Raw genomic sequence first — 21,153 nt, 5'->3', positions numbered from 1 at the left:
GCCCTGTTAGAGAGCGATCACCGGGTTATATCTGGCACTTGGAAAGGTGTGTTTTATTAAGTATCCGGTTCTAGTTGTCATAAGGTCAAGGTACAACTCCGGCTCGTCCTTTTACCGAGGGACACGGCTATTCGAATAGATAAACTTCCCTGCAGGGGTGCACCACATAACCCAACACGCTTGATCCCATTTGGCCGGACACACTTTCCTGGGTCATGCCCGGCCTCGGAAGATCAACACGTCGCAGCCCCACCTAGGCACAACAGAGAGGTCAGCACGCCGGTCTAAAATCCTATGGCGCAGGGGTCTGGGCCCATCGCCCATTGCACACCTGCACGTTGCGAGGGCGGCCGGAAGCAGACCTAGCCTAGCAGGCGTTCCAGTCCAATCCGGCGCGCGCCGCTCAGTCGCTGACGTCACGAAGGCTTCGGCTGATACCACGACGTCGAGTGCCCATAACTGTTCCCGCGTAGTTGGTTAGTGCGTATAGACCAAATGGCCAGACTCAGATCAAATACCAAGAACTCGTTAAGCGTGTTATTTGATGCAACCGCGGACACCGACCAGGGTCAGGCCCACCTCTCACCTAGGTAGTCTCAACCTGCCCTGTCGCTCCGCCACAAAGATCCACCCAGAGGGCCGTCGAGACAAAGGTCCTTTCAGCTCCCAATCCTTGAATCACTCGCGGGTACTCCTCGAGCCGACCCGACTTTAGTCACCACATGTATCATGTATAAAGTATATAAGTATATACCCGTGATCACCGCCCAAGTGATCATGGCCCGATAGTATAGCACAGCAGACGGACAAGAATGTAGGGCCACTGATGGAAAACTAGCATCCTATACTAAGCATGTAGGATTGCAGGTAAAGGTAACAACAGTAGTGGCAAAGACAGGCTATGCAGCAGAATAGGATTAACGGAAAGCAGTAACATGCTACACTACTCTAATGCAAGAGTATAGAGAAGATAGGCGATATCTGGTGATCAAGGGGGGGGCTTGCCTGATTGCTCTGGCAAGAAAGAGGGGTCGTCAACAGCGTAGTCGATCGGGGCACCAGTAGCGACGTCGGTCTCGTAGTCTACCGGAGAGAAGAGGGGGGAGAAACAATGAATACAATGCAAACAGATGCATAACGATGCATGACATGACAAAGCGTGAGGCTAGGTGTGCCCAAACGCGGTACTAGGTGATACCGGCAAAGGGGGGAAACATCCGGGAAAGTATTCCCGGTGTTTCGCGTTTTCGAACAGATGAACCAGAGGGGGAAAGTTGCGAGTTCGATATGTTAGGGATGTGTGGCGGACGAATGGGCTGCTTAACCGGATTCGTCTCGTCGTTCTGAGCAACTTTCATGTACAAAGTTTTCCCATCCGAGCTACGGTTTATTTTATATTATTTTTAAAAAAATTTAAAACACTTTCTAAATTGTTTTAATTCAAAAATTAAATGTTAAATTGCTATGCGTACGCAGAAGTGTACCCACAGAAGGGCTTGTGTGGCTGACCAGTAGGCCCAGTTGACTTGGTCAACTGTCCAGTCAGCAGAGACTGACTGGTGGGGCCAGTCAAAGTCAACAGCCCAGTCAGCATTGACCGTTGACCTGGTCAACCTGACAAGTGGGTCCCACTATCATTGACTCATAACTTTAGTAGTTTAGGAAAACTTGCTTAACTAAAAGTGAGGCCCATATGTCACTGGGTTATATTATGCTAATTACCTAATTAACTAATTAATTACATACTAAATATTTTAATTAGCACTTATTTTTCGTTCTTATCCAGAGGCTGGGCCCCGGTGGTCAGGAGCACAACCGGCCACACACACGCACACGCACACACGGCTGTGGGCGAGGCCGTGGCCGGAGCCTGGTCGGCGGGTGGCCGGTGGCCAGCGGGCGCTGGGCGGGGCGGACACGGGGCATGGAGCGAGCGGGGAAGGGGCGCGGCGGCGCCGGCGGAGTGCACAGGGGGGTGCGGCGACGCGCGACGCCCAGGCACAGCAGCAGCCCTGTGGACGGGCGAGCAGCGGCAGCGGAGGCGCGAAACGACGGGCGAGACAGGGGAACAGGGGCGGCCGGCGCGCTGAGCGCGACGATGGACGTGCGGGACGATGGGGAGAGGGAAGCAGGGGGGTGGGGTTCTCACCCCCGTTGTAGGGGAGTTCGGCGGTGAGGCGCGATGGCACCGATGGGGAGGAGGTCGGGGAAGGCGTTCATCGGGGAGGTGGAGGACAAGGCGGCGACGGGCGGCGACGCGGTGGTCCGGCGAGGTGGCGACGGTCGACGGGGCGCGGACGACGGCGAGCTGCGACGCGGCGACGGGGGCGCTGGCTGCCGTCGGGGGGGGGAGGCGAGGTCGGGGGTCGCGCCGGGGTGGCGGGCTCGGGTGCCCCCGATCCAGATCGGGGGGTAAGAGGAAGAGGTGGGGGATCGAGGGGATCGTGCGGGGGGGAGTGGGTGTGTCGGTGGGCTCTAGGGTTCCAGGGGTGGGAGGTTATGCAGGCGCGGCTGGGCCGGCTGGGGTGGGCTGGCCGGTTGGGGTGGGATGGGCCGAGGCCCATCGGGAGCTCGGGGTCTTCTTTTATTTTATTTTATTTTATTTTCTGTTTTGCATTTTCTTTTATTTATTTCTCTTTTCTGTTTTATTTTATTTTAATGTATTCAGGCATTTTCTAAAAAGGTGTTTGCTGCACTATAATTACCTATGCCATTTTTGGCACTGCCCGAACATTTTTTTCAATGTTTGAAGACATTTGTTTGTTTGCCATATTTTTAATTGATTTTTGAATCGGTTTGAACTAACGAAAGATTAGCAACTGTAACGGAGGTAACGTGGCACCATTAGCGTGGGATTACTGTAGCGTAATTACCCGGGCGTCACATCCCGTGACCTCAAGAATAAAAGTAACTACTCACAAATGATAATCATGATCAAGATCAGAGGGGTATTAAATAGCATAATGGATCTGAACATATAATCTTCCATCGAATAAACCATATAGTAATCAACTACAGATGTAATCAACACTACTAGTCACCCACGAGTACCAATCTATAGTTCCTGTACAAAGATTGAGCACAAGAGATGAACTAGGGTTTGAGAGGAGATGGTGCTGTTGAAGATGTTGATGGAGATTGCCCTCCCCGAGATGGGAGAGTTGTTGGTGATGATGATGACGATGATTTCCCCCTCCGGGAGGGAAGTTCCCCGGCGGAATCGCTCCGTCGGAGGGCAAAAGTGCTCCTGCCCAAGTTCCGCCTTAAGACGGCGACGCTTCGTCCTGAAAGTCCTCTCCTTATTTTTTTTCCAGGTCAAAATGACTTATATACCAGAAGAGCGGCACCAGAGGTGAGCTGAGGAGGGCACAACCCACCAGGGTGCGCCGGGGCTCCCTGGCGCGCCCAGGTGGGTTGTGCCCACCTGGTGGGCCCCCTATGGTACTTATTTGCTCCAATATTTCTTGTATATTCCATAAAAAATCTCCGTGAAGTTTCACTCATTTGGAGTTGTGCGGAATAGGTAGCCTGACGTATCTTTTTCAGGTCCATAATTCCAGCTACCAGTATTCTCCCTCTTTGTGTGAATCTTGCATATTATGAGAGAAAAGGCATTAGAATTACTCCAAATAGCATTAATATACATAAAACAATATAAATAACAGTAGAAAAACATGATGCAAAATGGACGTATCATCGGGCCACCCACATATCAAATTATCAAAGTAGCGAACACGAATCAAACCAACATGATGAAAGTGATTAGATGAAATTCCCCTATACCCTCAAGAACGCTTTGCTTATTATAAGAGAACGTTTTGGCCTATCCTTTGCCACAAAAGGATTGGGCTACCTTGCTGCACTTTATTTACCATTACCGTTACGTGGTCGTTACAAATTATCTTGCTATCAAACTACTCGTTACCGACAATTTGAGTGATTGCAGAGATTACCTTGCTAAAAATCACTTATCATTTTCTTCTGCTCCTCATTGGGTTCGACACTCTTACTTATCGAAAGGACCACGATTCATCCCCTATACTTGTCCAGCAGAACTTGAGACCATCTTACTTATGCTGTCACATAGGCTCTTTGTTAGATCAAAACATGCCATGGCGTACGCAGGGACAACCTGAATGACTGCCTTTATGAGGATCTCTTTTGCTACCTTAGACAAGAGTTTAATTTTCCAGCCCTTCAGAATCTCCCAAATCCTTCTCGTAGGTATTCGAAGCACTTCTACCTAGAGCGGCCAATATAGCTGGGGAGGCCGAGGTATTTCCCCTTCAAACATTCCTTCTGTAGCCCCAGAAGCCCGAGGAGTTGCTGCTTCTTCGCGTTCGAGGTGTTGCGATTTGCTAACCTCCGAGTTCACACTCGAGGAGGTCAAGCAAGCACTGGACAGTATTGGCGATCTTAAGGCCCCGGGTATGGTTGGGCTTCTATCAGTTTTCTATAAGCATTACTGGAGTTTGTTGGTGATTCTGTGGTGACAGAGGTTTTGCATGTATTGCAAGGCGGCAACATGTCGGAGGGATGGAACGACAATCTGCTAGTGTTAATCCCAAAGGTACAAAATCCAGAGACTCTAAAAGATTTACGCCCAATTAGCCTTTGCAATGTAGTCTACAAGCTCGTGCCCAAGGTCTTGGCCAGCTGGTTGAAAACTATCTCAGGGGAGATTATTTCACCTAATCAGAGTGCCTTTGTGCTCGGGAGATTGATCTCAGATAACACGATCTTGGCATATGAGATGATCCACTTCCTCAAGAGGAAAAGGTCGGGGAGCACAAGCTTTGCAGCCCTTTTAAGTTAGATATGAGCAAGGTGTACAATCGTGTCGAGTGGGGTTTTCTCGAGAAGGTCATGAAGCAGTTGGGGTTTGCGCAAGATTTCATGAAGCTCATCAGTATGTGCATAAAGACAGTCAGATTTCGATTTAATATGAATGGGCCCTGCACTGATAAGATGACCCCAGGCCGTGGGCCTGCGACATGGTGATCCAATATCACCCTATCTCTTCTTGCTGTGCTCACATGGCTTATCCGCCCTACTACTTCATGCGGAACAAAATGAACACATCAAGGGCTTACAGATCGCTCCTACGGCACCTTCCGTAAGTCATCTGTTGTTCGCAGACGACTCACTTCTCCTGTTCGAAGCCAACCCGGTGAGCATCGCTGCAATCAATCAGATCTTACATGTCTACGAGATGGGCTCTGGTCAGTTGATAAACAAAGACAAGTCTGCTGTCCTCTTTAGGTTGTGTTTGATAGCAAAGTATGACTTAAACTGAAGTATTGAAAAACTACAGTATTTTTGTCTGTAGGTACTAGATACTCCGTTTTTGATATATCAAAGTATTTTGAAGCATTGTCAATACCGAGACCCGTATGGTCAATGTTGTATGGAGCAAAGTAAATTAGCTAGCCATTTGATAGCAGTTGGAAACATGCGTGTTCCTAGCAAGCTACCCGTTGCAAACTGAAGGGCCATGCACAAAGACCACCAACATGCATAAACTGGTTGATTTATTGATAATCATCATCACTTATTAATGGTTTGGTTGATTAGTCGGATATGGACCCTCGTGTGTTGTGGCTATAGAACCAATGGGCAAAAATCGCACAAGCAAGAGGAGCACTAGGTCAGCTCTGCAGCTAGAAGACAGTGCACCGCGGCAGAGCAGCAGAGGCTATGGCCGGCACAACGCTCGGCTAGCAGGTTGCAGCTGTACGAGAAGATAATGTGAGGCGTTTTTCTCGCTAGCTCAGTTTTAAGAAAAAGAAGTCTAGGTTTTTTTTTAAATACAGAGAAAGTACCATGTTTTTTTTTTTGCGGTTGAAGTACCATGGTTTTGCCAATACTACAGTATGGAAGTAGTTTTAGTGACAGACAAACAGCTCACGGTAAAATAAACCATGGTAATCTAAAAAACTGAGCATATTTTCCGAAAAAAAAACTGAGCATATAAAACAGCGAGTTTTAGTCGTAGAAAAAAACAAGCAACAGGTCATATTTTCAGATATAAGAAAAACTGGACTGGCTACAGCCGTCCGATCACGTCGACCTTTTTTCTTTGAATGCAATCCGATCACGTCAGACCTTGTGGTGCCCGCACACCACTCTCCAACGGGGAAAAAAATCGAACCAGGCCACGAGAAGGGACAGGCCACTACCATGGCGACCGCGTGCTTCCACCTTCGCCTCTGCCCCCGCTTCCGCGCCTTCGCGTCCTTCTCCTCTCGCCCCCTCCTCGCTACCCACCCCAGGACCCTGCCCCTACCACGCACCGGCCCGGCTACGCCGCTCGCCGCCCGCACGCGCCGTGGGTTCGGCTCCTCCACGGCCGCCGCCCCGCTCAACGAGGATGACGACTTCGCCACAGGTTAGCAGCCGCTTCCAGGAACTCTTCTATACTCGGATTGTAGCTTCCATCTCTAATTCTCTTACTAAGTTGTTGTTACTGCACGGTGTAGCTGCGGACCTGCGGTTCGAGCGGCCGCTCAAGGTAGTGCAGTACCCCGACCCCGTCCTGCGCGCACGCAACAAGCGCATCAACACCTTCGACGACAACCTTCGCTCCCTCGCGGACGAGATGTTTGATGTCATGTACAAGTGAGTCTGGACGTAGAGCCATGTGCCTTTTACCTTGCTTCTGCCGTGCGCACCGGAGCTGTTTGATGAAATGCACATGAGGTTGCCGTGCCACTTTCTTTACTAAATATATGCACGGTATCGTTAATTTGAGCACCACTGGCTTGTAGAAGTCCATATAGTGCTCTGATTTTTGCCTCTTCCTGTATACACTGACTTTCCATACACCCCGAGAGTCGCTAGGTGGTTAGGATGTGTGCACATCTCCTACGTTCTCTAGTATTTTATAGGCATTGTTCTTGTCAAATTAGCAAATTGAGGTGTCATTTATACTCATGAGGCTATCTGAGGCTCTGAGCCCTGGAATGGTCAGGTAGTTGTGCATGAGTGCACATGATACTACTGCTATAGTTAATAGCTTTTTTATCTGGGCTATATGTCATACTACTCATTTACTTATGGTGGACCTGAAATGCCTTAGTCATAGTCTAGTGGGTGCAAACATTCAATCATAACCTCATAGGCCTCTCCGCTGTTTTTAGAAAGGATTGACCTGGTTTCATGCTACAGGACGGATGGCATTGGTCTCTCGGCACCACAAGTTGGAGTGAACGTGCAGCTCATGGTATTCAACCCAGCTGGGGTGAAAGGGGAAGGAGAGGAAATTGTCCTTGTCAACCCAGTAGTTTACAAGTTCTCGAAGCGGTTGTCAGTCTATGAAGAAGGGTGCTTGTCGTTCCCTGGAATATATGCCAATGTGCTGGTGAGAATTACCTTTATCTTTGCTCTTATTAAGATCTAAGTTGTTGGCGGTGTCTGTTCACCTCTTGAGTTACTAGGAATTACTGGTTGCCATCCATTCTACGGAGGACATACGGTTGAGTCAATTATATATTTTTGAGATAACTTTTCAACATTTGCACAAAACCCAGGTGCTATGATGGCATACACATTTAACTGATAACTAGATGATACCCTGCGCGTTGCTCCAAGAATTGATTGAAATACATTTTAATTAGATTTAGTTGTATGTAATATAAATTTTAAATTAAGAACATAGCTAAATTTTGAAATACTATATATTTTGATTAGATTTAGTTCTTTTCGATAGGAAATTTAAATTTGTAGTATAAGAACTAAATTTGAAATACATATGATTTACTATATTTTGTTATTGAGCTGAGTCTCTTCTCATGCATATTTGTATGTTGAGACTGGGACTTTTTCATGCATGTTTGCATGCTGAGGTGGCATGTGTGCATGTTGAGGGAAATAGATTAGTGGGGGCTAACTATTTAGATATAGAAGATATGTACTGCAAAAATAACTTCTGTGGAAAAGCACACACATTAGCTAGTCTCGACACCAATACCAGCTGTGTTCTTGTTTGATAGCGAGAAAGATACATCTTTCATGTGTTGAATTTAATATTTGTCTCATTTGTCATGTGTTGCTTAATTCCAAATTCTGTATATTGTTATAGAAAAAATCCACTTTACAACCCTGAACTATTGCAGGAGCCAGGAGTTCATTTTTCAAACTTGAACTGTAAAATCTGGTTGTTTGAACATTGAACTCTTTAATCAGTTTACTTTACCCCTGGCTCTCTCAAACGGTTTTGTGCTGACTGAGACAACACGTGCCACCATCTTGCCATGCCAGCAACTTAAGTGAAAAATTAAGAATTAAATAATTCAGACAATAAAGTGAAATAATAATGCTAATGATAATCATAATAATCAGTTTTTTGGAAAGGTCTGTAACTTCGAAGCAATTCACAAATAGTAGAAAGTCAATGGGAAAAACCAGATTCTTTTTTCCTTTAGTGAAAGAAAAAAAGAGCAGATTCAGTAGTTCTCAGATGACATGTAGCTAAACTTTTTTAGTGTCAGTTTGAAAAAACCCAAGTTCTAAAAAGTTTTTTTTTTGGTAGGCAAACTGAAAAAAGACTCAATAGTCAATCTGAAAAATCTTCTCCTCAATTTCCTAAATAGTTCACTTTTCGTAAAAATATATACTCCCTCCGATCTGAATTAATTGACACAGCCTCTATACAATGTCCATTTTACATTGTATAGAGGCTGCGCCAATTAATTCGGATCGGACGTAGTATTATTTTTCTGATTTCTTGATTTTTTTTATGTTTTAATTAAGTTGCTGACAAGGCAAGAGTAAAGTGATCCACATATCTGCCATATGTCGTCTCAGTCTGCGCAAACCACTTGGGATAGGGCCAGCGGTAAATTGATTCAAGAGTTCAAGATTCGAAAGTAAACTTCTGCTATTTCAGGGTTAAAAGGTTGTTTTTTTCGTTTTTATAATCACCCAGAAATATTAGTGATATTTATCAGCCACATAGCCATCTGAAATTAAACCTGCACCAACACTCGAAATATAATTTCAGTTTGCATTTACTTTAAAGCAAGTATGACCTGCATGGCTGCATTACTCAAATAGATTATGTTTTCACAAGTTCAAATTGCTACTGAAAAATCTGAGTACATGAGATTTAGAGTTTAAAGCTTGTTAACATTCACCATACTTATTATCTTAACTATCTATATTATGTCACTAAGCGTTCATATATAAGACAAAAGTATCAGATATCTAACAAATGATGGGAGTAGACAAGTTAGGGAATGCACCTAATATCCACCTTTGTTGATCCTATTATTTAGTACTCTTTTATATTTAGTATTTGCGTTCTTCTGAAAAAGGAGGATTTTACTAATTTATGGGATATGGCATTTGCAATTATCTTTCACCACTGTGCTATGCAGAGACCAGACACTGTTAAAATTGATGCTCAAGATGCTAGTGGAGCAAAGATCAAAGTTAAATTATCAGAACTATCTGCAAGAGTTTTCCAGCATGAGTTTGATCATTTACAGGTATGGGCTTAACCTTGATCGAACTTAATTTTGTCATGTATTTATGTAAGATTTTTGAATTAAATCTTTCACTTGAGTTCATTTATGTGAATGACATATTCAATGGCCAACTAAATCAAGTCTATTTCTCTTTACTTCACTGTCCATGTTACTTTTGATCCAACAAACCAATTGGGTCTAAGGACACCTCAATTTTCGTAATGAAGAGCTTATATTGGTGTGTGAACACATTCAGCACTATAGTCATGTGACCACTCACCATCAACTTGTGGATTTGCAGGGAATCCTTTTCTTTGACAGAATGACTATGGATGTTGTTGAGAGCATATATGAGCAGCTGAAGGTTAGTAAATGTGAATCCGAAGTAGGTGTAGTTACACTGGGAATATCATTTGATATTAGTTCTTGTGCTTATATGCTCTCTCAAAAGCCAGCAGTGTTGTAATTATTGGAATAGTGAGGCGCTTCAAATAAGACACTAATGTCCCTCCAAATTTTACTTTTCTTTTGGGAGAGCATAGAAGCACTAATTTGTTTGTTGTTATCAACACGGCTGTTCATGATGAAGATATGATCCCTTTTTTTTGTATATGTGTTGGTCTTTCTTGGTTGGAGTTTTTTATTAACGCTTTGTTGGCTGGAGTTACATGACTTTGGGTTTTTGGGTTGTCAAGGTTTGGTATATTTGCTGAATAACATGGCATAATATTTCTTGAAGCATGTGCACATGTGTTTATGTTTTGTTATGCCGTATCTCATTTTCTAACTTTGCTTACGTCTAGTCGAAATTTCTCATTTCCAATAGAGTCTAGAGGACAAATACGTGGAAATAACAGGACAAGCAAGCCCTGAAACTATAGCAAACTACAGAGGGACAAAGGATGTCGTTAGTTTTTCAAGATGATTCCGTCAGTCTTCTTCATCTTAAACCTGTCTACTTCGTGTGTCTTTTCATGTTCTATTAAGCAATTCTGAAATCTTTGTCTGCTACTGTACAAACAGGTTCTGCAAACTTTCCAAGGGCATCATCAAGCTGAGCTACAAATTCAAGTTTTTGTGGAACTGTTTGTTGGTGCATACACTGCTGTCATTCTAGTTTTGGCAGTTTTGCTATGTCTAGTTATGTACAACATTAATGAAATTATACACAGAAATTTCACTATTTATGAATGAAGTATTATTTTCCAACAATGAATATCTGAATAGTATTTTGCATGCTATGATCTTGGGGTTATACTGTACTTTCTCTCTTTCCACGAGTTTGTGTTGACTTCTTTTCTCAAAATTTAAAGTACAAAGCAAAGATTACATCCTGGCCTTAGTTGTAACAACCAAATAGCTGAGCCATGAATGTGTATTTTATACAATGGCAAGTTCATAGCCTTTAACTGGATAATGCGCAGTGATGTTGGTGCATCTCTTGCATTGGCCAGCATGTATTATACGTACTTGAGAACACATCATATGCTAGTATATCTTTGTATAACATGGCTGTATGGCCCCATGTCTTTTTGCCATTATGTTTGTTTCTAGCATTGCGATATTTATATCTAACAGTGCACTAAGAAATCCTAATCTTTCCGTGGTGGCAAATCTGGTGCAACGAAGTCCATGCAAACATGACACTTTTCTTCACAAGCTGTTTGATCAACATAAATACGGATTATTGGGGAAAGTGTTGCTTGAAAGCACATTGGTAGTAATATCTCAATAAGAATGGTGACTGTGGTACATTTTCATGTTTATCAATTGACTTACATTGAGTTTACATGTGTGCTATCATTATGTATGACGAAATTCCCTAATAATATGGTTTGATGTGATCTTCATACAAAACTCTACTTTTTAAAATAATAATTTGTTATAGTTAAGAAATGTGGTTGATGTAGATAGTGACATCCATTCCAAAATAGATGTTGTGTGAATTAGTCTTGGTATTTAAAATATTGTAATTTTGCTTCTTGATGGCAACGCTTTATTTATTTAGCGTTGGTTGTGATAATTTAGAGATGGGTATATAAGCTGTATGGGCCAACTATGTAAAAGTTAATGCCTTAGCTCATCCGTGTGCATGGAACTGACAGGCAATTAAGATTAGAAGTTATAATAATGCTGGATAGACGGTAAAAATGCTTATGCGTTAACATGTTGGCTGTCCACCTAGAAGTGAGATCACATTGTAAGGTTCAGTAAGTGTTGCACCAATTTACGTATCTTCCATTATAGCTTATATTTGTTGTTCCCTTATTCAAAGATAGCTTATTCTCGTCGAGTTATAATGCTAGAAAGATGGTAAAAATGCTTATGAGTGATCATGATAACCTACTCCCTCCATTACTTAATATAAGACGTTTTTTAGTTACGGAGGGAGTAGTTAACAAATCATCACTTCTCTGTCATGTTCTAACGGTTAATTCGCTTTCACTTATTCTGTTTTTGCACCATTATTATTTAATTAAGTTGATCTGTTTGAACATTTTTTTTTCTATCCGTCCGTCAAAATCTTTCTAGCTAAACCTAAAAAAAATACATTTCCTTTTCGCGCTGCACTGCTACATGTCTTGAATACAGAATGTGTATGTTGCAAATGCTTTTGGCATTTGTTGCTTAGAAGATGGATGTATTGTACTTGTTCATTTTTCTAACAGTTCATTTTAATATCATTTTGCTGTTCCTTCTGCCAAAGTGCGAAAACAAACTTTTCCTTCGATTAATCAATCAGTATACTTTGTTGGTCATCTAAACATTTATTATACTGTAGCAATCCGTTTCTGAATCTTAATTGAGTTATTCCATATTGTACATTCAACATTGTCATTGGGATTCTTGGGTTGTTAACATTTGTTTCACCTTTACCGATGTTGGCACTGTTTTTATTAAATAGTAAGGTGTAGAATGTGCAAAAGTGCTGTAATATTATTTTCTACTCCCTCCATCCAGTGTAGAAAACGCTCTTATATTATGGGACGGAGGGAGTAACACTTATACTTTGTATTGGCATAGAATAACATGCCCTATATTTTTTCAGCTCACACATATAATCTGTCTGCCTGCCCATTTTATATGAAAATATTATGTTTGCTTTACCACAAACATGACACACTTGCCATGATAACAAAACATAAATTAACTGTGTATATATGCACATGACGAAGCAATGGTGCAAAGGGTCGGAAGCATCACAACGACCACTCATGGATAAGCACCAACTAATGGATGAGGATACTATCTGTGTTTCAGCATATGTCATGGTATGACTGCAAGTTGTTCCCAGCAGGTTTTCCGATCTGCAGACAAGCTATGGGAGGGATGGTTGGAGTGAAGAGTTCCCCAAAAGCTTGCCAACAGAATGGATTGTTTAGGTGGTAGTGGGCTATTTGCACGGGTTTAAGTTGTACCCCGGTAAGTGTGATCCCTGAACAAGGTGAGCTGTCACTGCATGCAAAATGGAGAGGCTTGATTGTAAATGTCCCTCTGATGTTCTCATACTGAACGCCTGATACCGCCACTGCTGATGTTTGATTTGTGCACGTTCTTTTGTCGCAATAGAACTGGTCTATCATAATAGGTGTTTGAACTTCGGAGACTTGTATGTTTGAGAACCTTATGTCTTGAACCAGTCCTATACCACCCTGCAAGGAGAATTCAATTGGTTTAGCTCAGTAGGTATTATGAGTTTATTCTGCATGCTCTTTCTTTAATTATTGATCTTACCTGCCAGGTCTTGATTCTGACACCAGTCATTGTTCTGAACATGTTGACATCTCTTACTGTTACATTAGAGACGCATGCTTTTGTGTTGTCCCGGCCTAGTCCACCAATGCTGATTCCATGGCCTGGTCCACAATTCACATTGTGTATGTATATGTTGCTACATCCTGTCTGGATGGAGATGCAATCATCACCTGCATGGAACAAGACAAAAGATGCCATGTGATCTGTGCTATATACTCATTGTACTATTTTTGTGTAACTGCAAAAGATGCTTTCGATACGATTCGCCGCCTTTTTCCAGTGTACCCTCTTATATCTGGAACTGTCCGCTGCACTGCAGAGCTTGCAGAACAGAGGGACATGCTTTCAGTTAATCATATGCCTTACACTATAGTTTGTTGGAATGTTTAAATTGTCGTGTGTTCTCAAATTCTTGTTAAAGATATGTTTCACGTGGACACGTGTTGGCAAAACAAAATTGCTGAACATAATATGAATGCATGCTAGATTGCAAAACAAAGTTCTTCTTGAAGTTGGTCATAAAGAGGAATTACCGCAAGCCAAGTTGGTATGATGAATGCTGACATCTTTGGAGTTCTGCAGGTGTATTCCGTCAGTGTTGAGACTGTTCTCAGGGGAGGATATTGTCAGGTCGTGGACCAGCACCCCTTGACAGTTGTCGAACTTGAGATGGCACTGTGAGCTGTTGACAATTTTGATACCAGCCACTACGACATTTGAAGAACCATAGAACCTCAATGCCTGCATCAGAGTATGGAATCAAAACTGCCCGAGGTTTGTTTTGGTATACAGTACTGAATGTGCACTAAGATAGTGATCTTACCGTAGGTTTAACCCGTGGCATCCTCTCAAGCTCCTCATTGTACTGCTGGATTGTATCCAAGGTTAGTGATTAATAAACCAACTTTTGAATTGAGTGATTTAGTACTAAATGGTCGGGTCTTACCTTGTCGTCATCCTCATCGTCATTTGGGTCTGAGTAGGTCCACCACTGTTGCCCCCTACCATTTATGGTGCCACTGCCTTGAATTGATAATCCACTTAGTTTGGTGAATTCAAGCCATTGAAGCAAGCCAGAACCCCATGCTTTAGCATTTGTTGGGGCTAAGATCGTTCCTTCCAACTACAAAATTAGCACATCATTTAACCCCATTATGTTTTTGTGTTTCACCTTTGCCAGATTGGAGTTTGTTTCTCTTTGTACACATGAAAATTTTCGTTTCATTTTTATTTTCAAATATCCTGCCACTTCAAACCTGCTGCGGCATGATCTTAGACATAGAAACAATTTAAATTATTATGTTGTATCAATGTAGGATTGGAAATGTTTTACGGTCTTAAACATGAAAACACTTTGAATTATTTTGACATATCAAATGTAGCATTGGAATCTTTTACATGCTCATAACATCAAGAGATCATTTTCCCTGCACATATAAGAGTACATACTACATAGGATGGTGTATCTATACAAACATACAAACTTTTATCTCTAGAATAAGGAGTCGTGCTGTTCAATGCAGGTAATGGGGAAAGCTTTTTCAGGTATATATTTGGCATTAGGTGCAGAATTACCTTTCTGGGTGGGTGGGGGGGGGGGGGGGGGGGTGCAGAATTACCTGGAAAAGAATGTTTGGTTTGCAGTAAGGCCCAGAAAACGAGATTGGCCCAACAAGGAACTCTAGTTCTGCTGGTACAAGAACTGTAGATGCTCCCAGCTTGCACGCAGCAGCCCACGCGGCTTGAAAAGCCTGCATGCACACTAATTTATTAGTGGTTCTCAAAAGACTAGACTCTAGTTCCATAAAATGAACCCAGCGGCAAAATACACTTGTAGAGCTCAGATCCCTAAGCTAATCGTAGTATATAGTTCCACTGTGCCCCTATGGTTTTGTCGAAATGAAAACTATCCAAAACCGTACCCAGAAAATGAGGATTTCTTTTGGCCGAAAAGAAGCCCAAATACACTGTTCAATGTTGGTGGAAGCTTATTTTTTGGAAACTTGCAACGCATCTCCCAATTTCCATGAGTTTAACTACCATTGAATCTTTTTTCTGGTATGTATTTTGGATTTCAAGTATGCCTCTACATCAAACATTTTCATCTTTTCAAATTTTTAAAATTAAATTTAAAGAATTGGTTTTCGAGAACACTAAAAAAAGGTACTGTTGGTTCATCACAATTTTTACCATCAATATGTTTCTTGCGTGCAAAAATATTTTGAAAAATATCGATATTTTTCTTGTGAACAATGAGTGGATGCCCCACTTTGTTCACCAAGAGACCGTGATTCCTCAAAAAGGGAAAAATATAAGAAAAGCCGTACTAGCTTGAAGTGTGGACATGTGAATAACAGAAAAATCCAAAAATAAACCAATAAAATTTCCAGTAAGCACAGGAAATCATGCAAATACTGACTACAGAAAGGTCTGTCACTAGTGACAATTTCCTGCGGCTCTGCACTGGAAATCATGCGAGGGTAGTCGATGACGATGGATCATAGGACCCAATGAAATGTACATCGGATCATATGTCTGTCAAAAATCCAAATCTTCACACTACCTGAAGTTCCACTCCAAATATACAAATACCGAAATTCTAATCTTAGAAAGCCCATGCCTAGTGGTACCTGTTTTCCTGGACTGATCAACACGGAGCCGTCATGCATGACATGGCTGATATGGATTACAAAAGGAAATGTGCAATGCAAAATGGAATTGGCAGTGAGAATTTCTGTGTCGGGGAATGCATGATGCTACCCAAGTTAGCGAACAGCAATTTGAGGGGCAGTGATATTGACCGACCTTTGTATCGTCTGAAACTCCATCACCCTTGGCTCCGAAATCAACCACGTTAAACACCGCGCCCGGTGAGGCCGAGGCCGCAGGTGGTGGCTGCGGCGGCGGCTGTCTGCCCTTTCCACAGCTCGGAGATGGAGGCTGTGGACTTGAATGTCCATTGCCTTTGGCAGGGCTTGGCTTCGGGCTCGGGCTCGGACTTACAGGTACATTGGGGCTTGGCTGGTATGGCGTTTGGTGTCCTTTGCCAACACCAGGGGGGCCTGGTGGCGGGCTTCGCCGGTTGCCCCCGTGCTGCCGGTGGGAGCTGCCCTTCTTTGCCTTCCCTTTCTTCTTGAGCAGAGAGGAGCTCGGCGAGCTCCTTGGCCTCCAATGCTTGCCTCTCCTCGCGTCGCAGACATCAATGGTGGAGCATAGAGCAAGCAAGACAAGGAGAAGCAGGAGGCCGAAGCCTTTTACTCTGAGCTTCATCCTTGTGTCTGTACCTGTTGGCTAGCTGTGTGGAGAGTGTTTGTACGTGCTTGGGTAGTAGATAGATAGACAGCATACATAAGAGGTGTGGATTGCTTGTGAGGGGGGAAAGGCAGATGACTCTCTTTTAAATAACAAGCTTCAGGTTCAGGGTGGCCATGGTTGCGCCTCCCTCTCAAGATTAGATGAAAATGAATGCGGGAAATGGGGCCCCAACTCACGTGCATGCAAGGGTCTTGTAGCTGCACAGGGAATTGGTAAGTGATGTCTTCTTGTTGCTTATGCTCCTCGCCATGATCATGTATGCTTGGCAATTTGTTTACGGCGGTTATTCAGTGAGAACTTGTCGGTGGTGAACCACATCTATTATGACATTTTCAGTAATCTCTCTCTGCTATAATCACATCTATACCGTTTGCTCCGCATCTTCTTTGACACCGGTTTACTGAAACAGGAATGAAGCATACAATTTATTCACGAGCGGGGAGGAGTAATTTCGGCACCAGATTTTGTGGGGAAACAAAACGTCCGTTGTCCTTTATATATGCTTCCCTGTGGTCCAAGAGATCACGTGCAATTAGAGCGCGAGTATGTCCAGTTTGGCAGCTAATCCAAAAAATCCATATGCATTATGGGGATTACCAAGGTGATGTGCAAACTCGTAGTTTTCATATTGGTTATTCTCATATCGTGGGACCTACTCGTCAATAGGACATCCTTTTCCCCCAAGCTCTCGATGGATTTAGCCAGTTTACCCAGATGGCTATGAATGTGCTTTACCCGGCATCCTCGGCGGGTTTGCCTCCGTGTTCAATGATAGACGTAGTTGTCCGTACGTTTAATCTATAGAGGTGCCATGCCAGATCCCTGCTCTTTTGTTTTTAAGCTGTGGAAGATTGATGCGTCTCTGCCATGCCATGGCTGTGCACGCAGTGCAGTTATGCGTATGTGCCCACTTTTCGATCGGTTGCCAAAACCAAAGGCAGACATGTGATCGATCACTGACGGGACGAGCTAGCATCTAGCCGAGGCGGAGGCGGAGGCTAGTCCGTTCCTGAACCAAGCATACGTACTACCGTGCTCGTGCCAACGGTTTTGAGCTGCTCGCGCACATCAACCTTGTACGTGAAGGTGAAGGTGAAGGTGAAGCTGGTGGGATTGGGAACGAAGCCCACCGAATCAACGTGTGGCCATGAACAGCGGCGCGATACGTACTACAGGGGAAGAGGGAGCGGTAGAAGACGAGCGCGCGGACTGGCGCGCACATGCCCGGGTCACATGGGGGCAACGGTCACGGGCGGAACGGAAGGGTCGCGTTTTGTCCGCGCATCGGCCGGGCCGCAACCGCTGCCTGCCCGCATGCGGACGCCGTCGCCATCTCCGATTCTCTTCTCCCGTGCTCCTTGTCCAATCATTCATCCATCCACCCATCCATCTCCGCCGTGCCGCTCATGGAGTCATGGCCGTGCATCCATCGCTTATTAGTTGGCTTCCAAAATAGGTTGCCCCGCTCGGTCGGTGACTTGATCAGCCGTGACCTCTCCCCTAGGACAATGGTCGATGCCCACATTTTCAGCGCTATCTCCGTCTCCGAGACGATCGATCTCCACAGCCTACACGTCTCTTAACTTCTACGTGATGTGATTTTCAGGCAAGTGGTGCATTTTGTGAAGGCAAGACAGAGGCCAATAAAGAGGCCCTGAATCCACATGCCCTTGCTCAGAAACAATCACCGCCCCTGCACTGCATCCGACGCCAGGCCTACTGTGCTGTCGCGGAGGTTCGCCAACACGTAACACGTAGGAGGAGTATGTGGCTACACGTCTGGCTTTTCTTTTCCTTACTGTCGCGTTCGCTACGGTCAGCTTCGTATCGTATACACTCGCCTAATCGTCATTGATTTCTGCACTCGTCCTATTCCTTTATTGCACCGCTGCAGAATCCATTTGCAAGAATCTAATTTACGCTCAGATTGTCGTGGCACCGGTCCTCCACCTTCTCTTCTTTATACATCCGCATACGGCAGGTGTCTGATTTATACGCACGCAAGTGTGTCCTGGTCACAACAGCAGCATTGATAATCTGATTGATACAGCACTGCTGTACTACTCCCTCCGTCCAGAAATACATGTCATCAAAATGGATAAAAAGGGTGTATCTAAACATATTTTAATTCTAGGTGTATCTATTTTTATCCATTTTGATGACAAGTATTTCCGGACGGAGGGAGTACATCAGTATTATTATACTTCGTTGTGGTTCATCTAAGATGGCGTATACAGGCAGTCAATGGGTGGGGAGGCACAGTTTTTTTCCCTACGCCCGTCTAGCTAGGGTTTCTCTCCTCTTAGGCGATCCTGATCGCCTCTGAGTTCTACCCGTACACTTCTTCCCTCCGATTGCTGCGAGCTACATCCGCCTTCGTCAGACCCCCTTGTCGATCGCGCGACTGGAACCGGGAACCTGTGATGGCGTCTCTTTCCGACGCCAACTCCACCACGAATGGCGGCGGCGCCGCCGCGACTGCAAGATCGGATCTGGGTGATTTCTTCGATCAACCGGATCTTAACGATGAAGAATTCGCTGACATAGAGATTGATGAGGATGACCCCGAGATTCAGGAAAGTGTTCGTTGGCTTGCCCTAGCTAGGGTTCATACAAACAAAATCTTCAGCCCATCGGCCTTCTACAAGGAGATGAGAGCTACGTGGAATCCGACGCAAAGTGTGAGATTTCGGCCCGTCGGCCCTAATCGTTTTGTCGTCCAAGCATCCTGCTTGGGGGATTGGGAACGCATCATGCTGCAAGGTCCTTGGTTGTTCCGCAATATGGTTGTGCTCTTGTGCCCGTATGATGGCTTCAGCAAAGCGGAGGAAGTAGAGTTCTTTCATATGCCAATATGGCTGCAGATTCACAAGTTACCAGACCCATACTGTAAACAGAATATTGTGGAGAAGCTGTTGAAAGGAGCTGGAGAGATAATGGAGATGCGTCTGAATGGGAATACACGAGGTGATTATATAAGGGCAAGGGTGAAGCATGATATCCGACAGGCCCTCACAAAATATGTTAGTATTGTCCGTGCTAAGGAACGTCATGTATACCTGGTTCGCTATGAAAAGCTTGCTAGGTTTTGTAAGATGTGTGGCCTCATTGGTCATGAACACAAAGAATGTGGACCGGGGGTTCATGATGAGAAATCGCTCAAGTTCGGGGATTGGATCTATGCAGATGCCCCCAGCAAGCCACGAGCAGATACAAGAACAAATAAGGCGACAAGCAATGAACCCAGAAAGGTTGCGACCCCTAAGGTTGACAGGACTGCTACAGAACAGGAACCAGTTGATCCAGAGGTCGCGGATACCGCTTCAAGCCCGGTTAAAATACCTGGCGAAAGAATGGAAGTTGATAAGATCCCGAAGAAGAGATTAAATATGGACGAGGTCGCGGCTATTCCTCAGGATGCCTCTGGTACTTCAAAGAAGTTGCTTGCTATAACTGATGGCAGCGTCAACGATCTGAAGGACGGCGACTCGCCTACAAACAGTAGTTCAAGCAGCAAAAGGTTGAAAGTAGCCATGGATAATGACCAAAACGAGATATCGGCGCCCTCCCGCGAGGAGAACCGTCGGACGCAATGAATATCTTGTCTTGGAACTGGCGGGGGGGGGGGGGGGGTGTAACACTCTGAGAATCATGCTATAGTAACCCCCTGTGATTAAGCTAATCATGTTGCTAAACAGGGCTTGATCACATTTGAACCACAACCTTGTCAAACTCCTAGTTCAAACTTCAATTAAAATTAAAAGTGGAAAATAAAAGTTTTCAAAAATTCAAACAAAAATGTTCAGTGGGTGCTAAATAATACACTGGTAATTATGGTGGAGGAAACACATTTTTATAAAATACCTAATTACTTTTAAAAGAAATAAAACAGAAAAGAAAATAAACAAATAAAAGGAAAACAGAAAACAGATCACAGAAAGAAAAAAAAAGAAAAAGGAAAAGCCCTTTTCCCCCACTGGACCCGTGGCCCGTCTGGACCGAACCCCGGCCCAAACTGGGCCGCCACCCGCGCCCCGACCCCGGCCCAGCCCAACTCACCCCCGCGTCCCCTTCCTGTTCCCCCGACCGGGTCGGAACAGGGGCGCGCTGCCGCCCGACCACCTCGCCGGCACCGACGCCGGAGGGGATAAGGGCGCCAGCCCCCGCGCCTCCTCGGGTCTCTCTCCCACTCACCCCGCTCACTCTCAGCCCCTGCGCCTCCCTCATCCCCTCTCCTTCGCGCCGCTCCGTGCTCCCCCCATCATCCCGAGCGCCTCCGTCGCCGTCCGCCGTCGCAACCGCGGCAACCAACCTCGCCTCGCCTCGCCAACCTGTCCAGCAGCTCCGCCGTCGTCGGCTTCCTCGTCCCCGTCCACGAACGCAAGCCGGGGAGCACCGCAGGCAGCGGATCGAGCCGCCCCCTTCCGCCTCGGGCGTCGGTGACCGCCGTCGTCTCCGGCCACCTCTGCGCTCCTAAGCTGTCGCAGGCTTTACGTAGCCGCTCGGTGAGCTCCTCCCTCCCTCCATTCTCCTCCTCGCACTGCGTGAGCCTCCCTAGCTAGCTCGTCGCCGTTGCTTTGAGCTCGCCGCCGCATATCACCTCGCCGCCGTGGCT

General features: G+C 44.9%; 2 protein-coding genes across 3 annotated transcripts; one reads left to right on the top strand and one right to left on the bottom strand.

The window, feature by feature from the left end:
• Window positions 1–6,095: 6,095 nt before the first annotated feature.
• Window positions 6,096–10,679, top strand: LOC109747289 (peptide deformylase 1B, chloroplastic). The gene is made up of 7 exons (XM_020306371.3): window positions 6,096–6,388; window positions 6,480–6,618; window positions 7,168–7,360; window positions 9,378–9,488; window positions 9,769–9,831; window positions 10,294–10,396; window positions 10,491–10,679. The coding sequence occupies exons 1-6, from the start codon at window positions 6,181–6,183 to the stop codon at window positions 10,390–10,392; spliced, it is 813 nt and encodes a 270-aa protein (XP_020161960.1). The 5' UTR covers window positions 6,096–6,180; the 3' UTR covers window positions 10,393–10,396; window positions 10,491–10,679.
• Window positions 10,680–12,597: 1,918 nt separating this feature from the next.
• On the bottom strand, window positions 12,598–16,627 carry LOC109747284 (polygalacturonase At1g48100). 2 transcript variants are annotated; one of them, XM_020306366.4, is made up of 7 exons: window positions 16,029–16,627; window positions 14,843–14,974; window positions 14,170–14,346; window positions 14,047–14,091; window positions 13,757–13,964; window positions 13,203–13,393; window positions 12,598–13,120 (listed from the first exon to the last, which is right to left on the bottom strand). In XM_020306366.4, the coding sequence occupies exons 1-7, from the start codon at window positions 16,491–16,493 to the stop codon at window positions 12,725–12,727; spliced, it is 1,614 nt and encodes a 537-aa protein (XP_020161955.1). In that variant the 5' UTR covers window positions 16,494–16,627; the 3' UTR covers window positions 12,598–12,724. The 2 variants fall into 2 exon arrangements, with proteins under 2 accessions (XP_020161955.1, XP_020161956.1); XM_020306367.4 differs by having other exon boundaries at window positions 14,047–14,088; window positions 16,029–16,623.
• Window positions 16,628–21,153: the final 4,526 nt, after the last annotated feature.

This window comes from Aegilops tauschii, chromosome 3 (genome assembly GCF_002575655.3).
Source record: "Aegilops tauschii subsp. strangulata cultivar AL8/78 chromosome 3, Aet v6.0, whole genome shotgun sequence".
Lineage (NCBI taxonomy): Eukaryota > Viridiplantae > Streptophyta > Magnoliopsida > Poales > Poaceae > Aegilops > Aegilops tauschii.
Note: the sequence above shows the minus strand (reverse complement) of the source record. Positions and strands in the feature narration are given on the sequence as shown.

What these genes read in the sequence shown, in the direction of transcription:
- LOC109747284 (XM_020306366.4), bottom strand. Translation starts at nt 16,493, where the DNA reads ATGAAGCTCAGAGTAAAAGGCTTCGGCCTCCTGCTTCTCCTTGTCTTG. An exon ending in AACCAAACATTCTTTTCCAG is followed by an intron (nt 14,347 to 14,842) that starts GTAATTCTGCAC and finishes CTAATTTTGTAG; the next exon opens with TTGGAAGGAACGATCTTAGC. An exon ending in ACGATGAGGATGACGACAAG is followed by an intron (nt 14,092 to 14,169) that starts GTAAGACCCGAC and finishes GATACAATCCAG; the next exon opens with CAGTACAATGAGGAGCTTGA.
- LOC109747289 (XM_020306371.3), top strand. Translation starts at nt 6,181, where the DNA reads ATGGCGACCGCGTGCTTCCACCTTCGCCTCTGCCCCCGCTTCCGCGCC. An exon ending in ATGTTTGATGTCATGTACAA is followed by an intron (nt 6,619 to 7,167) that starts GTGAGTCTGGAC and finishes TTCATGCTACAG; the next exon opens with GACGGATGGCATTGGTCTCT. An exon ending in GCATATATGAGCAGCTGAAG is followed by an intron (nt 9,832 to 10,293) that starts GTTAGTAAATGT and finishes CATTTCCAATAG; the next exon opens with AGTCTAGAGGACAAATACGT.